The sequence below is a fragment of the Cajanus cajan genome, chromosome 6, assembly GCF_000230855.2.
Source record: "Cajanus cajan strain Asha chromosome 6, NIPB_CcT2T_4, whole genome shotgun sequence".
Lineage (NCBI taxonomy): Eukaryota > Viridiplantae > Streptophyta > Magnoliopsida > Fabales > Fabaceae > Cajanus > Cajanus cajan.
The window spans coordinates 3,663,729-3,686,778 of NC_138522.1; the positions used below are offsets into that span (position 1 = coordinate 3,663,729).

General features: G+C 31.4%; 2 protein-coding genes across 4 annotated transcripts; both read right to left on the minus strand.

Annotated features, from left to right (window-relative positions):
* Positions 1-756: 756 nt before the first annotated feature.
* Positions 757-6,052, minus strand: LOC109787804 (phosphatidylinositol 4-phosphate 5-kinase 2). Of its 3 annotated transcripts, none has more exons than XM_020346373.3 (8): positions 4,893-6,045; positions 4,590-4,754; positions 4,131-4,296; positions 3,858-3,968; positions 3,560-3,753; positions 3,334-3,464; positions 3,166-3,226; positions 757-2,101 (listed from the first exon to the last, which is right to left on the minus strand). In XM_020346373.3, the coding sequence occupies exons 1-8, from the start codon at positions 5,813-5,815 to the stop codon at positions 1,792-1,794; spliced, it is 2,061 nt and encodes a 686-aa protein (XP_020201962.1). In that variant the 5' UTR covers positions 5,816-6,045; the 3' UTR covers positions 757-1,791. The 3 variants fall into 3 exon arrangements, with proteins under 3 accessions (XP_020201962.1, XP_020201963.1, XP_082932667.1); XM_020346374.3 differs by having other exon boundaries at positions 1,958-2,101; positions 3,170-3,226; positions 4,893-6,051; XM_083076541.1 differs by lacking the exon at positions 3,166-3,226 and having other exon boundaries at positions 1,958-2,101; positions 4,893-6,052.
* A 5,810-nt stretch (positions 6,053-11,862) lies between these two features.
* LOC109787805 (oxysterol-binding protein-related protein 1B) lies at positions 11,863-21,675 on the minus strand. The gene is made up of 10 exons (XM_020346375.3): positions 20,997-21,675; positions 18,803-19,162; positions 18,615-18,717; positions 17,948-18,360; positions 17,689-17,844; positions 15,092-15,259; positions 14,868-15,008; positions 13,508-13,738; positions 12,646-12,759; positions 11,863-12,450 (listed from the first exon to the last, which is right to left on the minus strand). The coding sequence occupies exons 1-10, from the start codon at positions 21,468-21,470 to the stop codon at positions 12,274-12,276; spliced, it is 2,337 nt and encodes a 778-aa protein (XP_020201964.1). The 5' UTR covers positions 21,471-21,675; the 3' UTR covers positions 11,863-12,273.
* Positions 21,676-23,050: the final 1,375 nt, after the last annotated feature.

A 23,050-nucleotide genomic window follows, 5' to 3' on the forward strand; every position in this document is an offset into this window, starting at 1 on the left:
CTCAACGCTTTCAACTTAATTGATCCGTTGTTTGGGCCAAAATGAACTTTTACATGAATTGATTGTGAAGTTAATTCGAATCGAATAACAATCTAAAAAACTTTCATACTATATTCTAATTAAATTATAATATAAAACATGAAACTAGTCTATATGAAATATTAAAAACAAAATCTTGGTAATGTCCTAATTTAGGAAGGACATTGAATACCATCTATATGACACTTGGATGGAAAAAGCAAGAAATGGAAAAAGTATACAGGAAAAAAGAAAAGACATTGATAAACTATTTGATATGAATATAATGGATTAGTTTATGGAGCAAATTTATGGGTCCCCTAGCCAAGGTAAAGTTTAGTTTGCAGAAGAAATAAAATTATTATATTCCATGCAGGAGACACCATCACTCCAATCTCCAACTACAAAACTAGCCCTGCCAGTGCCAGATTCAGGATCAAAGCTGCGCAGGATTGCCCAACAGTTCAATACTTAAATTAAATAGCCCACTTTTTTGTCCTTTTGTTTTTCATTTCTACCCAAGTCAAGGTGAAGAGGCTTCTCTTCTCGATTTCATTTTATTCTCTCGGGTCATAGAAATTATTTGAATATAATTTTAAGTAAAAATTCATATATTTAATTACATAATAAAGAGTTGATCAATATTGATTGAGTTTAAATAGATTTAATTAATTTTTATGTTGGATAAAAAAATTCATGCAAAAGCTTGCAACTAATTTTATTTTTAGAATAAAAACATTTAAACATAAATCACTTCACTTTAAAATTACTTTCAATAAAAAATTAATTTACAAAATCAACAGAATTCAGAAACAATCATGCAAAGGCGTAGCAACGTACAGGGTCAAGTTTCATTATTTTTCTCTTACTATTGAAATACCGGGGCACAACATGCATGGATAGCCATCACTCTCAAATACCAAACAGATTCACATTACGTGCCCAAACTTATTGCTTTGTCGAGTTGTTTGCTTCTTGGTATTGTTCAAAAGAAGCAAAAAGGACACACCCTTGTATTATTGTTATTCTGCTTTTTCAAACTTCGTTTATAGAGTGACAAAGAAAGAACATGAACCAAGGAAACACCCAACTCTTTCTTTCTTGTGCTTTTCTCTTCTTTTTATGCCTTATTCACTGCAAAAGTGAAAACACCCATTTGAATGGAGAGAGAGACTGAGACAGAGGGGTCCTCTGTGGAACTTTTCTTTCTTGCTCAACAGGCAAACCATCTCTTTTTGATCTCGCCAACCAAAAATGTATGTTCATTCAATTCAATTCCATTATCCATCTTTGACTGTCTCTGTACAGTTATTTCACCCCCCCACCCTGGTCAAATATGAATCCCTCCATATGCATACATACCCATTTTTCTATTCCCTATACCCTTCTCTCCAACACCACAACCACAACAAAAGTCATCAAAAAATAATATCTCATCACATGCCCTACGACGCATTAGATGTACAACTATTGTCACAATCTCTCTTCCCTCAATATAAAATAAAAAAGCATCCCCTGCCGTGTTTGTCCAGATCATCCACCAGTTTTCACCGTTCATTCCATTTGCAATGGCTATGAGAAAAATTTAGCCATCAACCAAAGCCTCCTTTCCGAGACTTGTATTTAATTTTAAAACCAACATCTTTGTTCAAACTTTATATCACCAACGTTTGCAGCAGCATTCACTGACATATCCTGATGTCAAGGTGTCACCAAGCCAAAGTTGGTCCCGTTTCAATTCCAATTGTCTCTCTCCAAGTATTATTATATCTATCATTTGTCCTCCACAAAGATTCTGTGTATGAAATCCCTAAACCTTTTGGAATATAGCTTGGGATCAACGGCTGAGATGGAGGAGGGATCCACTTGCAGTGACTTGTATGCATGCTCTAGCTTTTTACTAATATCGTAATCTTGGAGAATGTCAATTATACCAAAGTAGAGGATTACATCAGAGACCTCCCCACCACTCTCTGAAGGGGTAGAATTGCTACTTCCAGTACCAGTGTGCTGATCCAATCCAGCTTTACACATTCTCTCAGCTCTGCCAGGCATGTTTGCTCCCAGTCGAATTAGAGGTCCCCTGGAATATTTGTGGATAAATTAGAACTCAAATCAAATATTTACATGATTAGGAAATAAACCAACCATCAGGAAGATAGTCCAAAAATTAGTTTATAACTTTTACATTATTTTAGTTGATAAGGAAAATTGTAGTTATTAGTTTCCTCATCTGACTAGACTATCTTAAAAGGGGAAAGCCTGTAACTAAAGTTTAGAAACTAAAAAATGTGTAAATTATTAATTAATAAACGATGACAATAATTATAAGATGCTTCGAGTCCTAGCAACTACCACTGTATTATCAATATCGCAGTCAAGACTCAACTAAAAATTAGCTTTGGAAAGAAGGTTTTGCCCTTCTCAGAAAAATCAAATGACCCCACCAGTATTTGTTTTCAATAAAACTGCCTCCAATTTTGCCATGATAACTCAAGTCATTTGCGGTCCAACAGAATCGTATTCCAAAAAGGAGAAAACTAGCAAGTCACCCACTCCTAAATCTCAAACGGAGGGCTAGAGAATGACAAATATAATGCTCACTAATTTGCCATTGCTTTATTTCTACATGACTTGTGGCCATATGGCTGCTCTTAGCTATTTGCATGCGTATGGGCCATTGACAATTTAAGACAGGAGCATTTTGCTTCTGTTTGTTTTATAAATGGGTCCAGACAGACCAAGGCTCAAGAACATGGCACATGTATGCAAATAAATCATAGAAGTGAAAGTTATGGCTACCAATGGGTGCAAGTGTCAAGAGATCAATAATAAAAGGTATATCCCCACTAAACCACCTGATCATAAAATATAGCAACTTAGAATGGTCCATCATTACCCGAATCCAAATTCCCTCAATTGACTTGATTTCTTCAAGAATCGGAATTCACATAACAGCTCAAGCTGATAATAGAACTGCACAAAGATATCTAAAATCCCCAACATTGTCCTTTTTTGAAAATATAAATGAATATTTAAAGGGGGACAATCAATTTCTGTTCATTTCCATAACTTCATAGCAATTTATTCATCATGTTGAAACAACAAAAACGGTCAGATACTGTGGATAAAGAGTAAAGGGCATACCGACCAATGGGTGGTATCCACTTCATATCCTGTATGTCATCATTTTGCAAGTCTCTCTTGCCTGCCAAACCCAAAATCCCACAGGATTTTTTTTTATCTCTCTGGATCCAATCAATTAATTCAAATGAAAGGAAACACAGAACTAGGAGGAAGTAAGAAGACATATACCTGAACACAACTCGTTTGGTGAACTCTTTCCGTCATCAACTGAGCTATCATCACGAAAATGAAGGCCAATCAAAAAACTGTAATCCATTATTCCCTCTGCTTCCAGGAATTCACAGTCTCTATCAAGTTGCCTGAGCAGAAATCATTACAAAAGGCCAACTCTTAGAACATCACAGCAAAATGGTCAAAGTAAAAGCAATATGTAATTTAGCAGCACAAACTGTACCATTTAAGCTCCTGAAACCAAGACTGTTCCAGGCGGAAGACAAAACAAAGATCAAGGTCTTTAAGAGTGGTAGTCTCGTCAATCTGCTCCCGGGGTTTATCAGTTGTGCGACCATGAGAAGAACCTTTGAGGTCAAACCGCTTATGGATCCGATACTCCGAACAAAACACATTGCCCATCACAATAAATCGAGTCTGTTTTTTCATAGCATTATTTACGAGCAATTCATACACAGCATCACCAGTTGGCAGCAAAATTTAAATTTAGAAAGTTCATTCATATATACATAGAAACATACCTTCTGACCTCCAATAGGTTTGACACAATGAACTCCCAGAAATTTCGTCACCAGGGAATTCTTGTACTGACAAACATGTTGATAGTAACTTGGAAGCATCCTGATGAGCACCTGACATGGCCTCCAACTAATTATTGAACACCCTCAGAAAAAAAAAAAAAGAAGGACGGTGGCCAAGAAGTGAAAGTGAGACCTCACCTTACTAAATATAGGTCTACAGCTTTCTCATCAAAATTAATGCATCTTAAAGTCTAGTAGAGACTATCGACTAACCTTGACCTCAGACTTCTTCAAGGTCTTGATAATGAACCGGTCATCTTGAGTGAGGTAAAAGAAGCTTCCACTTTTACCCGGAGAAGACATCTCCCTCAGTGTGTCATCGCCGCAAATAGCAAGCATGTAATCCGCAGGATCTATCCCAAACAATTCCCTTAGATGTCTAAACAAACAAATACCCCTAGTTAGTATATAGTATACACAGTATACACAACCAATCAAAATAAGAAAGTATTGAATATTGAGGAACTGTATCTCCAGAAGCACTTCTATGTGAAAAAAAAAAAAAAAAACTGCCAAAAGCTTTTTCTTTATGTTAAAATTAATTTATGTATAAGCTAAAAAATAGATCAAAAAACTTCTACAAAATAACTAATACATAAACTAATTTTAGCTTATAGAAAAGTTTATTATATTTTTTCTCTTAAAAATGCTTCTCTCATTTCATATGGATACCTGAACACCATGGGACAGTAATCTTTCCACCTGAAGTCCACTGACTGATGTGGCGGTGTAAACTTAGAACCCTCCGGTGGGAATCTCGTCCAGAATTTCTCCTTGGGATCGAAATCCCCAGGCCTAAGCTCTGTCAAAACCGAAGCATGCTTCCCAACAGTGTACCTAAACAAATCAAAGTTAGCAATGCGATCACCAATAAACCTTAAATCAAAGATCTTAGTATTCGATTCCCACAAGTAAAAAAGAAAAACGTAGCAATGTAGATAACATAAGATATAACAATAACATGAAGATACACACCTAATACCCAGTTGAAGATTAAGCATCAAATCATAATTCTTATGCCCCTTGGAAACAGCATGACCAGGCTTCTTCTTAGCATCCCCATCAACAGAGCCACAAGGACTCTTGTTGAAGCGCACATCATCAGTCTCACTCTCACACCCTCCGCCACCGCAAAACACAGAAGCTTCAACAATGTCGCAAGTAATATCCCCAGCCTCACCATCAAGCTCCCAAATACAAATCCTGGGAAAACTCACAGTGACACTCTTGTTAGAAGCATCATCCACCGACACTCTTTTCTCGATGACAAACTCCTTCCCCCAATTCCCATTGGAAACGCTCCCATCGCGCCACGTGAACGTTCCCTTGCCCTTGGGAACCCCGTTCTCCCAAAACCCTTGGTAACGGTTCCCGTTCCTCCACACCAGCACGCCCTTACCAGATATACAACCATTCCTCCACTCACCAAAATACTCATTACCGTTCCTCCACGTGTACCTTCCTTCCCCCTCTTGCAAATTGCACTTCCACCAACCTTCGTAAACGTCGCCGTTCGCGTAGCGCTTCTGGCCGAAGCCCTCCTTCCGGTCGGAGAGCCAGGCGCCGTGGTAGGTGTCGCCGTTGGCGCCGACGAAGGTGCCGTGGCCGTGCATCTTGCCGGCGGCGAAGTCGCCCTCGTAGGTGGCGCCGGAGGGCCAGGAGAAGCGGCCCTTGCCGGAGGCCTTGCCGCGGCGCCACTCCCCCTCGTACATGCAGCCGTCGGACCAGAGGTACTTGCCGGCGCCGTGCGGGGCGTTGGCGCAGAGGGTGCCGCAGTAGAGGTCGCCGTTGGGGAGGGAGCGCTCCACCGCGCCCGGAGACACGCGGCGCGGGGGGCGGCGGCAGGGCGGCGGCGGAGCGTCCTTGTCGTCGGAGAGAGTGCGCAGCGTGTCTTGCATTCTTCGTGCGTTGGTTGGTTTACATGTTTCGAAAGCCGTTGGGATTGGGTAACGGTAATAAGGCTTTGTAAATTGTAATGGAAGAGAAGTAAGAGTGCTTTGGGAAAAGAGAATAAAAAACAGAGAGAGAGAGAGAGAGAGAAACTAGTTATGGTTATGATTATGGTTATGGTTATGGTTAGGGATCCAAATGTGAATGCATAATGAGATGTTAATCAATGGTATGTTCTTTATTTACCTACTATTGCTATGGTTTTATTTGCTTTTACGGTAAGACGCTGGCTTTTTTTTTTTTTTTTTTTTCTAGGTACAACAGACATTTTCTTCATTTCCATGAAGTCAAAACTCCAGAGCCCAAGAGGTCCAATTTAAGATGCATTGTCAAAGTCAAGGACGGAGCCAAGGGGGGACCTACGGGTGCCACGGTCCCCCAACAATTTTAATTTTTTTTTATATACATATATATTACTATATGGCACCCCCTATTTTTAATATAAACTCATATTTTTAATATAAACTCATATGTATATTACTATATGGCACCCCCTATATGGCACCCCCAGTATTGAAATCCTGGCTCCGTCCCTGGTCAAAGTCGTCTTTAATGTAATATTATTAGCAAAATTAAAAAAAATTGTTCAGCTTTAATATTAATTGTTGAATTAGAAATAGTTGGCGTCACGTTTAATCCCACCCACCCATACATTGTTTATGAAATATGGTGATCGCGTGATGGGATGGATGGTGCTCGGTTCAACTTTGATCTTTGCCTTAGTGAATGTGATCAACAAAAATCATTTCAGATATCAAATTTCAAGAAACAAAATCAACGTTGTGTATATTTAAATAATTTTTTTCAGAAGTATTTGCAATATTTAGATATAAATAAAGTGTTACGTTATTAGAAAGGAAGAAAAAAATATGAGCTTATAAATGGTATAAGATTTTTTCAAGTGAACCAAGAATGAAATACGAAACTACGTTTCGTGACTTTGCGTCACACTATGAACCCTATATGCAACATTTACTATGGGATGAACAAAAAGTGTGATTGTGCAGCAGTGTATCACACGAAAATGCATGCACGATTCGTAACTTTACGCGTTCAATGACTCCGAATTTAAGATCGACGTGTTCGTAAATGGTAAATCATAAATCATTTGATTTTTCATGCATGTTAGGAGCAATTTTTCTTTGCCATAAAATGTTGTGGTCAACAATTTGCGGGTGCAAAAATTGCTCCTAATTCAAGCTCAATGCAAGAGTTTGACCTCGAATTTTAAATGCGTTTTTAATACAACAAATCACAATTCAGTTGACCTTCTATTTCTGAACTTGCAATCTGCAAGAGCCAAATGACCTCTAATAGAAATATATTCAATAAAAATAGCTATATACTTGTTTCCAACAAATTTTTTAATTAATTATGTGTATGTTTAGATGCTCATTAGAAGAGTTTTAAAATACTTTTATTTTTAAAGTAATAATTTTTTGTTTCTTCATTTTGTACCTGCAATTTGGAAATGTGTATAGAGAAAAAGGAAAAGGTAGTGTGTTACATGACGTTGGTTTCATTTGAATGTGTGATCATTGTCGGCTGAAAAATTAAAATAAAACATGTCTCATGCTTCCATATTTTGTGGCAATGATTTCTGGGCCACAACACAAGGTGTCCTCAATTTCAAGAAACCAAATTATCAACCAAACAAGAAGGAATATACATTGTCATTTTACTTTGTAAACCCCAAAAAATTAAAATAATAGTATCAAATAAGCACTTTTTTACTTAATCAATCACTTGGATCGGAAGAGGGGACAGTTGACATAACTATTGATTAACATGTCTTCTTAAAAGTATTCAACAATTGTTTCACTTTTTATCCCGAAACTGATTATTCAATAATACTTTATGTTATATTTATAAACAAATACTTTTAATATTTAAATAATTAAAATGTATTTCGAATGGTACTTTTTACAGCACATTAAACTTATAACTATACTAAATCCCTTTCAAATAATCCAAATGCTGCCCTCCCATCATATTGTTCTATCGTCCACAAAATTTTAATTTGCACAAAAACACAAGAGAATAATTAATTCTTTGTAGATGTATGTAAAAGTAAATAAATTTGTGAGATTAAAACTAAAGTGGAAGCCAATAGGAATTTATGCACACCACCATTTTGTATGGTGAGTCATGTAAATTTTCATTATATTTTATATTAATCATCCGATATGGTTAGACTCTACAATAATCATCTTCTCAACTTAATTTGAAGCTTAGCATCAATAAATAAATAATAGTTCCAATTTTATTTGACAAGTTATATTATTCATATAACATTTATTTTTCTCAATCTCTCTCTTTCAAATTACATATCATATCTCATTTTTTTTCCTATCTCTCATGTTTGTAAAAAAAATATTGTATAATTTTGTTGTACAAATATGACTTCTCTTTTTTAAAGTTAATTTCTCTAAAGTAAAAATATTTTGTTTTAAGAGAAAAAGTGTAATAATAATTATTAATTAAAAAATAAATGATATATATTATAATTAATTTTAAATTTTATTATATATGTATTCAATTTTATAGTTGTAAGTACATTTTATTCTTTACTGTGCACTCTTTTCATTTTAGAGGATTTGAATCTCTTTTTTAATAATAGCACTTTTCTTTTATAGTTAGAGAAGAAGAAAATTACTTATTTATTTAAAGTCATAGTATATTTATATTATGGCATCTCTCTTATTTTTGTTATATATTTATAGGTTTTAATATTAATTTTTAAAAATATTTGAACATTCTTAACTTGATTCTTAATTATATTCAAAAACTTCATTCTAAAGTAATCTATATATAGTATATTAAATTCATCCGTGTGAATTCATGATTTATTTTTTCCTTTCATTTTTTTTTTGAGGAATTTTCCATCTTTTCATTTATTGTAATATTTGATTGTAATTATAATTATATTATTCATACAATAATTTTTAATAATATGTTTTTTAATTACATTAATCATATTATTACACGTATGTGTGCTCATGTGATGCTTATCCAAAAAAAAAATGTGTGCTCATAATCTCTCTAATAAAAATTAGTCACTACTTTTGATAATCAATATTTTGTGTTATTATCATAATTAAAAGAAAATCATATTATTACACTTTTTTTTTGCTTAATTGCGTTTTTTATCTCTCAAGTATTGTAATTGTGCAATTTTAATCCTCAAAGTTTTAATTGGGTAATTTTAGTCCCTAAAAGATTGTAATTGTGCGATTTTGGTCTTTCAATATTTAATTGAACAATTTTAATCCTTTAAATATCCTAATTATGCAATTTTAGTCTCTCTTATTAAAAATTTAATAATTTTAATATATATATATATATACAATATTTTAAAATTATACAATTATTTATCTATTAAAGTTAACGCATATTATAATTTTCTTCAATACATCAAATTATATATATTTCTTATTAATAAATAAATAAAATTTATATATTATTATTTTTATAATATTACTGATAAATTATTATCAATAATATTATTAGTATATTCATAGATAAACTAATAGTTTGATAAATATAATTTATTATATTAATATACTTTTACAAAAATATAAGTATATTAATTATAAATATACATATCTTTTGTTATATATTTATATTTTTGTAAAATTATATTAATATATACCAAGTCATATTTATCAAATTATTAGTTTATCTATAAATATACTAAAAATATTATTGATATTAATTTATCAATAATATTAAAATACTAATAATATATATTTTATTTATTTAGTAATAATAAATATATATCATTTGATATATTAACAAAAATTATAATATACATTAACTTGAATAGAAAATAATTGTATAATTTTAAAACATTGTATATATATATATTAAAATTATTAAACTTTTATTAATGGAGAGACTAAAATCACACAATTATGATATTTGAGGGATTAAAATTATTCAATTAAAAATTAAAGGACTATAATCACATAATTACAATTTTTTAGGGATTAAAATTACCCAATTAAAACTTTGGAAATCAAAATTACACAATTGCAATACTTGAGAGATTAAAAACGCAATTGAGCCTTTCTTTTTTCTTATTATCTCTCTCCTCTCTTTATTATACAAATTCTTAATATAGATTACGTACTAGGATTAATATAGTGATTGAAAAAAAAATTATATAAAAGTAAGATGATTTAAATTTGATCCTCGTTATATTATTATAATTTTTTATGAATAAAAAATTCAAATTATTGGATAAAGAAATTATATAAACACGATTTCTATTGTAGTTATCATTGTACGTTAAATGATGAGTTGTTGTAGAACATTAGTTACATATTATTGTCATCCATGTATGATTAATTAACTGTTATACAGATATTGAATATTTAAAAGTAAATTGAAAATTATAGCAAAACTGAAATTATGATTTTCTAGTTTTGTGTATAGCTCAATTGTTAGAAGTTACCCATAATTATTGTATGCTCATCAGAAAAGGGAAAAAACACGTTTTAAATAATAAACATACAGTTTGTAGAGTTTTGTGAGAATCTTTACGATATTTTTACCACCTAATTTTCCAGATCTGTCTATATCTTGCTGTGTATTTTTCTAATTTCTCCTGAAGGCCATGGGTCTATTTAGAGACATGGTTAAAATTTCGAGAAATTTTATAATACTCATTTTATTTGAGATGATACTGGTACAATTTTTTATATTTTATATTTTTAATAATTTATTTAAATAATATTTATGATATTTTATTCTTTTAATTTTTAAATTATTTACTCATTTTATTTTTATTTTATATATTCTAATTTATTTGTAATAATATTATTATATATTTAAATAATTTAATTTTAATAATTTTTTAAGTATATTTTTATCTTTTCAGTTAAATTTTTGAATTTTTATATTGTAATTTTAATAATTTTTTTATTTCTACTATTTATTAAATTTTTTTTATTTTTTTAATATTTTATAATATTATTGAAATCTTATAATTTTAATCTTTATAATTTTATCTTACTTTTTATTTTATAAGTATAATTTGAATTATTCATTTTATAATTAAATTAATTTTTTTAAATTTTTTATGAATTTACATAGAAAAATATATTGAAATCCTCGATCTTCGAGGGTAGTGTAGCAACTCCCTAAATAAACATGAACAACTGATGTGATGAAGATTCGAACCATAGTTTATCACTTTGTGCAAACTAATCTCCTCGTTAAACCTACCTTTCATTAATAATGTACAGAGTATTTTGTGAAAGATTAAAATATATATTTTCTGTTTTTTACTTTACAAGTGTTTACATTTCACGATCAAGAGAATGGACTAGACTAGAATAGATGATAGCACGTTACAAAACAAGAAATCAGGAAGATATAGTAGACTAGTTGTAGCTTTGTTGCCCCCACTGTTTTAACTTGTTATTTGTCCTCACACCACAATCATGTGAAAATTCCATTCTCTTTCTCCTTCATACGCTCTCATCTACAACAATCTCGAGAATCACGGGCATAGCCGCGTAATCTCTTGGCAGCTATCAAAATCGGATTTGATAACAAAATTTAAAACAACTCACGATTCACAACATGTTTAGAAACCATTTTGAATGACATGACGTGAAATTTTAGAAGTAACTATGTTTAGATTTGGCGTTAATTTTAGAAAATGACTTGAAAAATTAAAGAATGTACATCCAAAACGTATTTTAAAATACGCACTCAACCAACTGAATTAGATTTCTTAATTTTTTTCAGCTGCTACACAAAGACCACTCTTCTCTATTGTTTCTTAATATTTGTCAAGAAAAGCCCCACAACTAACACGTATCCACGGAATAAAAATTAAAATGGTAAATACAAACAAGATTCCAGTCAATCGAGTTTTCTCATGCGCATCATCTTCTTGTTTCTTGTGCTGGACTCATTTACTAAATCTAATTAGACATAAGCAAAACATTGGTAAACTTGTTGCACCAAATTGGAACAAACGTGCAAAAACAGTTAAATATGTTCAATGGATCATCAGAATAAACATAAAAAAAGGGTGCATGTTCATTTAATGAGTTATCCTCCTTTACCACATTGTAGAATGTATAACATTTAAATGATTAGTATACCAACTATGACTTTCATACAAAGCTCCACTCCATCCTAAACCCAACTTTGAAACGAGCATCTGACAGCTTGAAAAGTTGCTGTTGTTGCCAGTTGGATTGGGAAATGGTAAGAAGACTGTGTTCTGTACATACCTATACACAACAGGCATTTATCAAGCATATCTGTTGACTGCTGAAAAAAGTGAAGATCATAAATATGGTTATGAATACTATATATGTTATGATCAAGGGGATGTGGTGGTAGGGGGAGTAAGTAGGTAGGGATCTCAGGTAAAAGAGATGAGAATTTATGGAGTTGGGTTAAAATCAGTATCGGTTGAGAATTGACCAAAAATGTCAGGACAAGATTCCCAGTTCCCTTTTTCCCTGGTCTCCCAGTACCCGCCAGCATAACGGTAGGTATTGCTGCCTTTTTCCTTAGCAAACCAACTTGCTTTCCATCCCTTCTCTTGCATCTTCCGTGCCTACAATTATGGTCGGTTAATGAACAAAACCATTTTAACTATCATAAAGATTGTTTAGACATACGCTTAGAGGAGTTTTTGAGAATTTCAAAATTGAAAGTAAAGAGTTTTTTCGAATAAAAGAAATTTTAAAAACTCTCTTAAACTTGTATCCAAAGTTTGGGACCAATAAAATTTCAGATGCAACAATTGTACCTGGCGCTGTCTTTGTTCCAGCCGTAACTTCTCAGAGTTGGCCATTTCATGCTGTCCATTCTCCAAACACCTTTGATCAGGTCTTAACCTTGAATCTGTCGGTGGCAATTTCTCCTGTTTGTGAACACAAAATGTCAGTACTAAGTACTAACCAACCACATAGGATTTAGTACTTGTTTGAGTGAGCTTAGCAATATTAATTTTGAGCAAAACTAATTCTGCAAAATTGATTTTGAAGTGAAAATATCATTAGAAGCAAGTTAGCACTAAAATACATTATAAAATTTTTATTCAATGCAAAAGTTACTTAGTCCGTGTTTGGTATTCCATAATGATCCATGTTTCCTCAAATTTTCACGTTTAAAATACCAAATTGATGGAGTGTGTGTTTGGATTGGCGTTTTAATCTACGTTTCTAAATAAAATCACGTCAATTTATGGAGAAGAAAGTAATATCTACTTCTCATTTTCACGTTTTTTACGCGATTCAAATCCTCTGACGCGGAACCAAACACGCAGGGAGAAGCAAGTATTTGTTGCTTCCAATTGATCCACATCCAACTCAAACTGACACAGAACTAAACGTAGCCTTAAAGTTAATTCAATTCAAAATCAATTCTGCAATTCATAATGAATTCTTCAATATGAAACTAATAGCGTGTTAGATTTGGTGATAGAAAACTATGGTGGATATAGAATTACAGTGAGTTCACCACAAAAACAACTATTTGTTGCTTCCAAAAATCACGTTAACTGGTATTTCAAATGTGAGTATAGATGATTGAATGTAAAACCAAACACTCACTCTCAGGGTTATGTGAAAGGTGGGTTTAACAAAAATCCCATTTGAGTCAACACTCACCTTTAGTCCAGGTGTGAGTTCATTTAGTGTCATAGCAAATTGTGTGAGGTTATATCTTGTCTGGTGCTCCGGTGCAGGGTTCCGTTTCCACAGAAGATGTGGTTTTGAAGACGGATTGGATCCTTTTCCTTTCCCAGAATTCCCTCCAATTACGTAATGCAAACTCTCATCCCACTTCCCAAATAGAGTTGCCACTGTTTTACCTTTCTTATCTTCCACTACGCCGTTAACCTGCAGCGGAACTTAAATTACAGAGCAGAAGTTACATAATATGTGTATGGACTATACTCAACACAAAAAAAATATGTGACGCCTATTGTAATCTTATATATCGGCAGTCAATGAGAAAAGTAAAATTGGCATCCATTATCAAACTAAAACTGACATGAATTCATTTGATTCAACAACATAGAAGAAATGCTGAAGAAACTAACATAGGCTTCATGTGAAGACTGAAGTAATAAAAAACGAATAGTGGCATGGATAGAAGTTGAATGAAATTAAAATTACTTGCCAAGGTTAACTGTCTGATGCAATAATCATCGACAACAAACAGTGAATGGAGTGTATATACCAATTTCTCGCGTTATATTTCTATAAATAAACGGTTAAACTTAAATAAATACCCAAGATTGAAATAAAAAATCATGCACGTTTTTATCTTTTTTGTACTTTTAGGATTTGCCATCTCAATACATACTTTACTTTTCACTCATGTCCTTTTCTTCTCCACTACAATTGCTAAAGAAAATTTATTCCGGAGGAAGAGCTATTCAGTGTTATCAATTAAATGGTTCCTGTAAAATCCCCCAAATATTATATAGTCTCTTCCCCCAAATATTATATAGTCTCTTCGTCAAACTCTAGAGATTCCTCATCGTCAAGACAACTAAGGAAATCCTGGAACCGGAACGCAACAAGATGAAGAGGAGGAGAACAAGAAAGTATAGTTTGGCCATTACTGACTAGTAACTAGCTACAATAAATGAATCAATTGGTTTCATATGAAGCAAACACCATAATATAATTCTCAAATCTGAACCACTAGATCAACTTAGTGATTAGTTCAAAAAAAAAAAAGGTCAACCTAATGATGAAGGATATGAATATATAAATTACATGAGATCCTATTTTCTATCATCAATGTCACTATTGTACACAAAAAATAATATTATTCTCTAACATAGAATGCATTTTTTGAAGAAAAAAAAAAGTCACAAGTGGCACCCATCACGGTGCGAAAAAATGTAAACCATTTTGATGACCTATACATCACCTAATAAAGGAACCCAAAAAACTCCTAATAATAATAATAATAATAATAATAATAATAATAATAATAAGATATGAGAAAGGGCACCTGGTGAGGGTTTCTATCAATGATCGACTGCTCCTTGAATTTGATCTTACATAAATGCTCACGGTTACCGTCCACCCTCATTGTACCATAATGGTCACAGTAGAGTTTCCCTAAAATGAGGTTGTAAATGGAAGTGGTTACCTGATGATAAAATATGTATTAGCTAATTAGAGTGTATGTTGGAAGAGATTGACAAGTGCTACTAACGTAAAGCAAAACTATACCTTGCTCCAACGGAAGACTTCCCCGTCATCAAATTCTACAGTCAATATACCAATAGGATCAAGCTGGATTGAACGACCCCAAAATTTACTTTTTAAATTGCTGTCACCCCAAAATTTCCAGCCACTGCCCTCACAATGGCATGCAACAATCATGGGGTGATGACTGACCTATTTCAAGATGAATAGCGTAAGTATTTTTCTATCAAACCGCTAGCACTTTACGCAAGAAAAAATAATGTCAAATTGTTGACATGCATGTCGTCTATGGCTTACAGAGGATTCAAAATGAATGGGTTGGAATCATGTAAATGCAAACAGCAGCCCCAAATGTTATTGTTAGGAAGAAAAAAAAATGGCAAGTGGGAGAGTATAGTATAAAATGAGCCATTACTGTGACGGGGAGAAGTGGGATAGTGGGAGAAGTAGATGGTTGTAATTTGTAAACCGTGAGGGTGTAAGGAGAGTGAGATTTCATGACAACTTTGTTTATTGTTAGTAACATAAATTTGTAGAAAGGGACAAAAAGTAAAAAGAAGAATCGATTTGAAAAGTGCAAATTAAGGAATGGTAATAAGCACAGTAAGGATTAGCTAATTTGAAAACAAAATAATTATACCCATATTAAAAAGGATAAAAAAAATATATCTAAATTCATTTTTGTGTAAACTATAATTTTAATACTTACATTCTTGTACGATGTATACTTGTATAATTGACATGAATTGTATCCGACATAAATTGATAAAATTACCTATGTTTAATTTAAAAATAAAAGATGTTCTCTTTTTAATGTTTTCTTTTACGTACTAATAAAACAAGAATGCTATTTTAATAACAAAATTAACTATGAAAGTTTGACAAAGATTAACATAAATCAAAAGTACAACATTTAAAATCATCAATTTATAAATATTTAAAGATATTTTAAAATCTACAAAATGTGAGTGTGTGCATGTACATGCAAGTATGTAACATATGTCGAGTCTTATAAATTTAGGGGTGTTCAAATTGCTAAATTGAACTAAACTAGAAGAAAACTAAACTGAACTATAATAAATAATTTATCAAACTAAATTGAACTAAAATAAATATTGACTAAACTAAACTAAATTATTATCTAGTTTAGTGTATTATAGTTCTAGGAGTTTGAACTAAACTATAATATTAGCTAAATTAAACTATTATTAACTATAAACTAAATTGAACTACATTAAAAAAAAATTAAAATCAACATTTTTAAATTGAGCTACCAAATCAATGATATTAATTATGAATTAAATTTAAAATAGTTTGAAATGTAAAACAAGTATAACATTGATAAAAGTCCACATGATAGATCTTTCATTCATATTTTTTGAAAATCAATCAAATCTTATTAATTTTCAATCAATTTACTGATCTTATTATTAAATAAAAAGTTTAAAAATAATATCTAAATATTACATGTAACTATTTTTTTAAGTTAATATGTTCTTTACAAAATAATATGACTTTTAAAAAATATTATAAAAATGTATATCGTTACTTTTATAATATTGTAAACTCAATCGTTAAACTCAATTAATTAATATTATAATTTTTTTATTAAAATAATAATATTTTTTAGCATCAAAAATAAAATTATTTGGATAATAAAGAGATAAGTTTGTACATACTTATATATAATACATTTTTTTAAATTTTTTATAATAATTATATTAAAAATATTGAAAGAGTAATAATTATGAAAGGTATATAAATTTTTATTCAATTAATAAATGAAAATTAATTTTTTTTAATCCTGTAAATTAATAAATAAAAAATATGTAGTTGTGCACAATAACACTAAACCACTAGTATATTGACTCAAAAGTGGACAATAAGCAAAATTAAAAAATTACGAAAAAGACATTAATAATAAGATTTCAGTTTTACTAATAATTTGGTCTAACAAACTATTCTTTTAAAAAATAGTTTTAGATTTATAAACCTGAACATAAAATTCATTTCAGTTCAATTTTTATAAAAAATAATTCAATTTTTTTCTATTTTAATCCAATTTAGTTATTTATTAATTTAGTTCTAATTAATTATTTAAAACATTTTCTAATTATAACTTTTTTTTAATAATTAAAGTGCACTAAACTACTTTTTATAATAATTTAGTTTTTAAAAATAAACTTAAAATATAGTTTAATTTAGTTTTTATAAAAATTAGTTTAATTTTTTATAATCTAGTTTAGTTTAATTTTTACAATAATTTAATTTAATATAATTTTTTGAACACCTCTACTTATAATAGCTAGATCCATACTACTATGGAAAATCATTGTATATACTCTCCATTTTTAAGTTGTAAGACAGAAAGAAAAAAAAAAGTGATAAATAATATGGTACGAACTAGAAAAACATAGGTTACAAAATGCGGTGAAATTATGAATATCATTGTTATATATCTATACTTTATTTTAGTAAAAGAAATCAAAACCCAAATATATTTGGTGGATAAAAAAAGTATTCACTGCAGATAATATTAGAGTTCAAGTCTACTTTTCATCCTGAACAAATAATAATGCGACATTTTTCATGAACAGAATGATATTGGTATAGAATTGTACCTTCTCAGAGATAAAGCGAATTCCTTTGTCTGGATAATCTGCTTCATATGTCTCACCCAACAGTGGATTAAATGGTTTGCAACTTCTACCATTGGTGCTAGCATACCCAGAAACTGCAAATGCTGCCACATGTAGCATCCTCATTAGACTGTTACCCTGCACATAATAAGTAGCATGGAGGTGAGGCATCTCTTCCAAAAACTCCAATATACATACATAACAAGATTTAGCATATATGATTAATTAAAGTTAAACTAACCATTTTACCCCATTCATATGCTTGGTCTAGAAGATAAGAGTACTCTAGATCTTCAAAACATTTCTGCAACGAGGAGATAGGCTCGTTAAAGTAAACAGGGAGACAGACTTTCGTAAGATCCTTCCCGATGTTGTCTTTTATGATTGACCATAGGCTGACGCTACTCTCTTTCTCAACAGGGTCAGGCAACTTCTTTCGTCTCTTGACTTCAGGATAGTTAAATCCAACAGACCCAATCGCTGATTTTTCATGGCCTATCCCATTTGGATTAGTCTCCTCACATTCTGAATCATGGCAGGATCTGGGATGGTCAGAACTTGTTGAAAGAATGTCACATGTATCAAAGAATGCGTCCTCTTCATCGTCAGAGTTATCAAGCCTATCGGGCCCATCAGAAGAATCACCGTCACTTCCTGTCAGAGGTACACACAAAGTCGCAGGTCATCGCAAAAGGAAAAGAAGCGACCCTAAACGTAAATTTATAAACCACACATATGTTTTATTGGTACGTGGCTTTTTAAATAATGATCCATACAAAATGTGTAATTTCAAAATTAAGCAACAAAATTCACAAAAATGAAGAAAAAAAATACGTACTATAATTCATGGGCAAAAGAAATGTGAAAGGTGAGATGAAAAACTAAGCCTGATGAACTTGCACACGTACCACTGTACTTTTCTTGCGTTGATTGATAGGGATCTGCTTCATCACCATCCTTTGAATGCCTTTGGTCTTCAACGAGTGCATTCTCCAACTCAACCTTCTCTGCCTATACACAGCAGAAGGAAGCAAGTAATTAGTTATATAAAAATTAAGGAATGAAGTACGGAAGTGTAGTTAAGTAAAGTACCTACCTCTAGATGGCGCAATGTGTCCATGAGTAGCAACTGCTTCTGCTTGAGAGCGACAATGTGTTTGTGCAACTGGGAGAATTCGGTTTGCATGATTTCCTCACATTCCTTAATAGCAGCCTCGCTGACACCCTCGAGTAAGAGACGGTCTTTCAACCTCTCGGTGGAGATGATGACGGAGGCGACGGGTGACATGATCTCAGCGTTGGGCAAGCGAGGATACATGTCCTTCACCGCCATTATTGCCTCCACCCACGTCGCTCTATCTTCCCTGCTCTCCGCCCTCAAATGCAGCCTCTTCTTTGTTCCCGTACACACCGAGAACCTCCTCTCATCTGACTTGTTCTCCCGCACTGAACAAACCTACCAAAACACAATTCCCATGCAAATATATAAATTCATCAACTTCTATTAACAAAAAAAATAAACTAAGAAATAACAATATTATTTTCTTTTTCATTTAATTAAAATTATATTTTCACTATTTTTGTTTTGTTTATTCTTATATCAAGTTTTAAGGGAGAACGGTTTAGAAAATTAAATTATTTTTTAAATTGGATTAGTATGTAAAATTAAATAATATAAACAATTTTTTAAATTAGTTTCTTTGTTCTTTATACCGAGAACCCGAGGGAGTGAGCTAAAAGAAAAAGTAAATAAATAAAGATATTCAACAAAACATTAATTAGATTTATTTTTAGTCCTCACAATTTCATTTTATTTTCTGTTCAACCTTTGAATATAATTCAATTGATCTTTAAAATGTCTCTTTCAAATTAATTGACCTTTAATCAATTACCACAATAATTTTAATCAATTTAGTGATAATTATGAAAAATGCCTCATTGCATAAATATTCGCTACAACAACTATAATTAACATTGTTAGAGAAAAAAAATATAAAGACTAATTTATTATTTAATAAAAGCCCTATAAAAGATCAAAATAAAAATTTTAAAATTTTAAAAAAATAAAAAACAAAAAATATGAAGGATAAAAATTATTATTTTTTATATTATTTTCTGATTAATGAAAAAATAAATTATATATTAAAAAATAAAATAATTTTACACTGTTTTTTAATTACAAACTAATAAAATTACATAATAAGTCTGTCTATATTTATATAATAATTATTTTAAAAATTATATCAACTATAATTTTTAATTGATTATCTTATTTTAATTATGTATAATCATTAAACTCAATTAAGAATAAATTAACAAAAAATTGTATAAAAAGCAGCATATATATTAGGGGTGGGTAGACGGACCTGGGTCCGCGGACCGGTCCGTAAATCCACGGATTCCGCGGATAACGGTCCCGTTTTTTTCAAATCTGTATGACTATGTCTAATTTTTGAGCCCGACCCTGAAGTCCGCGGACTTAGCGGATTTAATCTGCGGGCTCGCGGGTTAGTCCGCGTACTTCACTAATTAATATTTTTAAATATTATAATTTTAATATTAAGTTGTGTATTTAATTTTTTAAATTATTATGACATTAAAATTATATTTAGTTGGTAGGTATTTGTTATTTGAATTACTTTTATGACATTTTGATACTTTTATTATTGAAAGTTTGGTACTATTATTTAAGTATTTGTAATTATTTTTATTTTAATATTTTAATATTTAGTATTTTAAACCATTTTAACTATTGATAAATTTTAGTATAATAAAATTTAGCTTATAAATAAAAAATATTTTTTCTTCTAATTTTATGTATTTTTATTTTTTTAAAAATTATTTTTTTGAACCATTATTTAGGCCCGCGGACCGTCCGTTATCCGCGAATTTTGGCGGGCTGGATACGGACTTAAAAAATAAGTCCATTTATTTTACGGACCGGACTTTTCCGGCCCGTATAAAACGCGGGTTTTACGGACCGGGCCTTAAACGGGCCAGACCGGTCTGTATACCCGCCCCTAATATATATATATATATAAATCCAACAAGAAGACACAGAAATTAGTACAGAAGTAGTTTAAGCAAAGATAAATTAGGTTTAATTAGTAATAGATCTTAAGAAAAGAAGAAGAATTGATGAATATGGTTGGCATTTGATTTGAATAAAAGAGTAACGTAACGTAACGTAACGTAACGTGAATTAACGTGTGTTGAGACATTTATGAATGGTGGTCAAAGTTTAGGATACGCAATTAAAGAGGGAGAGAGAGAGAGGAGGAGGAAATAACCATGAGGTGGATTTCGCTGACGGGCTTGCGGTTGCGGGAGGGGCTGTGGCGGTGGCTGTTGATGCGGCGGAGGGACTCCTCGCCGATGACCTTGGAGGCGGACTCCACGTCGCGGTTGAGGACGAGCTTGTCGGGGCCGTGGATCTTGAAGTAGGAGAGCACGCCGTCGTTCAGGACGAACCAGCGGGGGCGCCACCCGCGCCCGTAGTTCACCCACTTGTGGAGGATGCCGGAGATGCCGTTGCCCACGATGTCGTTCAGCATCACATCGCCGCCTGGGCGGGCGTAGCGCGCGGAGGCGGAGCGCTGGACGGCGCGGGCGGAGGAGCAGGGGCGGGCGTGGCCGCAGCTGGAGAGGGAGCGGAAGCGGAAGGCGGGGGGCGCGGCGGGGGGCGGCGTGGGGTGGGTGTCGGAGGAGGAGGAGCCCTGGCGGGGGATTCGGGCGTTGCCGGGTTTGGAGCGGAAGGAATTCATGGCATAGGAATAGGATTTGTGAGAATTGAGAATGAAAGTGATTCAACAATTTGGAATGAAGAGCGTGTGTGTGTGTGTCTTGTTACATTACAGGGGCACCGTTCTTAGCGGCCACACCATGCAAGGGTGGCTCGTAGTGAAAATCGCCAAATCCTTTTTTTCTTTTTCTTTTTTCTTACCCAAAACAATATTCATATATCTTTCATAACTCTTTTTAATTGCCTCATCACTTTCTTCTTTCTTTTCTCTCACTCTATTACCTTTCTACAATATTTCTTTATTTGTTAAAAAAACATCTTTTATGTTTTATATTCATGTATATTTGTTTGTAGATACTCGATATGGGCGATTATAGCCTAAGTTAATCAATTGACATGTGATGTTATAACTGTATCACTTTTTATTAATAAATATGTATTAATTTTAAATGATACTTCCTTTGAATATATATATATATATATATATATATATATATATATATATATAAATAAGTAAAAAAACCAATTTAACTTAAATTAAAAAATAGTTAAATATATTTAATTTTTATAATTTTATATAAATATATACTAAATTTATTAAAATATCCTTAATTACACTTACTCTAGATACTAATTTCATCTATTGCCTTAGGTGTATTTTTGGATTTACATATAAATAAATTTCAACCAAATCAACTATATTTAATGTTCTAAATCCAAAAATACCTTTAAGGAAATAAATGAAAGCATTATTTATCAATGTTTTTAAAATTTTGAAACGTGTAGACAATAGTTCAAGGTTTAATTATGTTTAAATTGCGATCAAACTAATATTAATAAAATAATAATTATTATAACTATTAATATCAAAATAATGTTAAATAAATATAATATCATAGTCTTATAATACTAAAAAAAAATAGAACAAAGCATTATTTATAAGTCCTTAACATTTAATGTATGTAAAATTTTAATTAAACTAAATATAATATAATATTTAAATTTAGATTTTAATAAAATATAATAATTTCCATTAATAATAACAAGTTTACATTTAAAATAAAAAATATATCAAATCAATATAAATTATAAAAATAAAGATATTAAAAATTACAAATTAACATAAATGATAAAATTATATGTATAAGACAAGTGTTGAAATCACGTTATTTTAAATTATAAATTTTTTATTAAATATTTTAAATTAAATTAAAAAAAAATAAATAGACTCATTTTGACCAATTATAGATCGATTTTAAATTTTATATATATATAACTTATAATTTTTTTAAAATTTTATTTTTAGTCTTCAAATATATTTTATAACATCGAAATTTTTGTTCATAAAGAAGAATATTTAAGATTAAATCCAAATAAAATATGTTTAAAGACAAAAAATAAAAATAAAAAATTATAAAATTAATATATATATATATATATTTTTTTTTCATGCTCAAGACTTGTCTAGTTATCCGGTCAACAAAACCATGATAGAGGGTGTGTCGTCCTCATGAAGTCCTACATGCACACAGATAAAAAAAAATACAAGGAGTGAGAAGAGTTTCTATTACATTTAAATTTTATCTAAAAATAAATATATTA

What these genes read in the sequence shown, in the direction of transcription:
- LOC109787805 (XM_020346375.3), bottom strand. Translation starts at nt 21,470, where the DNA reads ATGAATTCCTTCCGCTCCAAACCCGGCAACGCCCGAATCCCCCGCCAG. An exon ending in TCAGCGAAATCCACCTCATG is followed by an intron (nt 19,163 to 20,996) that starts GTTATTTCCTCC and finishes GTGTTTTGGTAG; the next exon opens with GTTTGTTCAGTGCGGGAGAA. An exon ending in ACACATTGCGCCATCTAGAG is followed by an intron (nt 18,718 to 18,802) that starts GTAGGTACTTTA and finishes TGCTGTGTATAG; the next exon opens with GCAGAGAAGGTTGAGTTGGA.
- LOC109787804 (XM_020346373.3), bottom strand. Translation starts at nt 5,815, where the DNA reads ATGCAAGACACGCTGCGCACTCTCTCCGACGACAAGGACGCTCCGCCG. An exon ending in TGGTTTCAGGAGCTTAAATG is followed by an intron (nt 3,465 to 3,559) that starts GTACAGTTTGTG and finishes ATTTCTGCTCAG; the next exon opens with GCAACTTGATAGAGACTGTG. An exon ending in ACCAAACGAGTTGTGTTCAG is followed by an intron (nt 3,227 to 3,333) that starts GTATATGTCTTC and finishes TGGGTTTGGCAG; the next exon opens with GCAAGAGAGACTTGCAAAAT.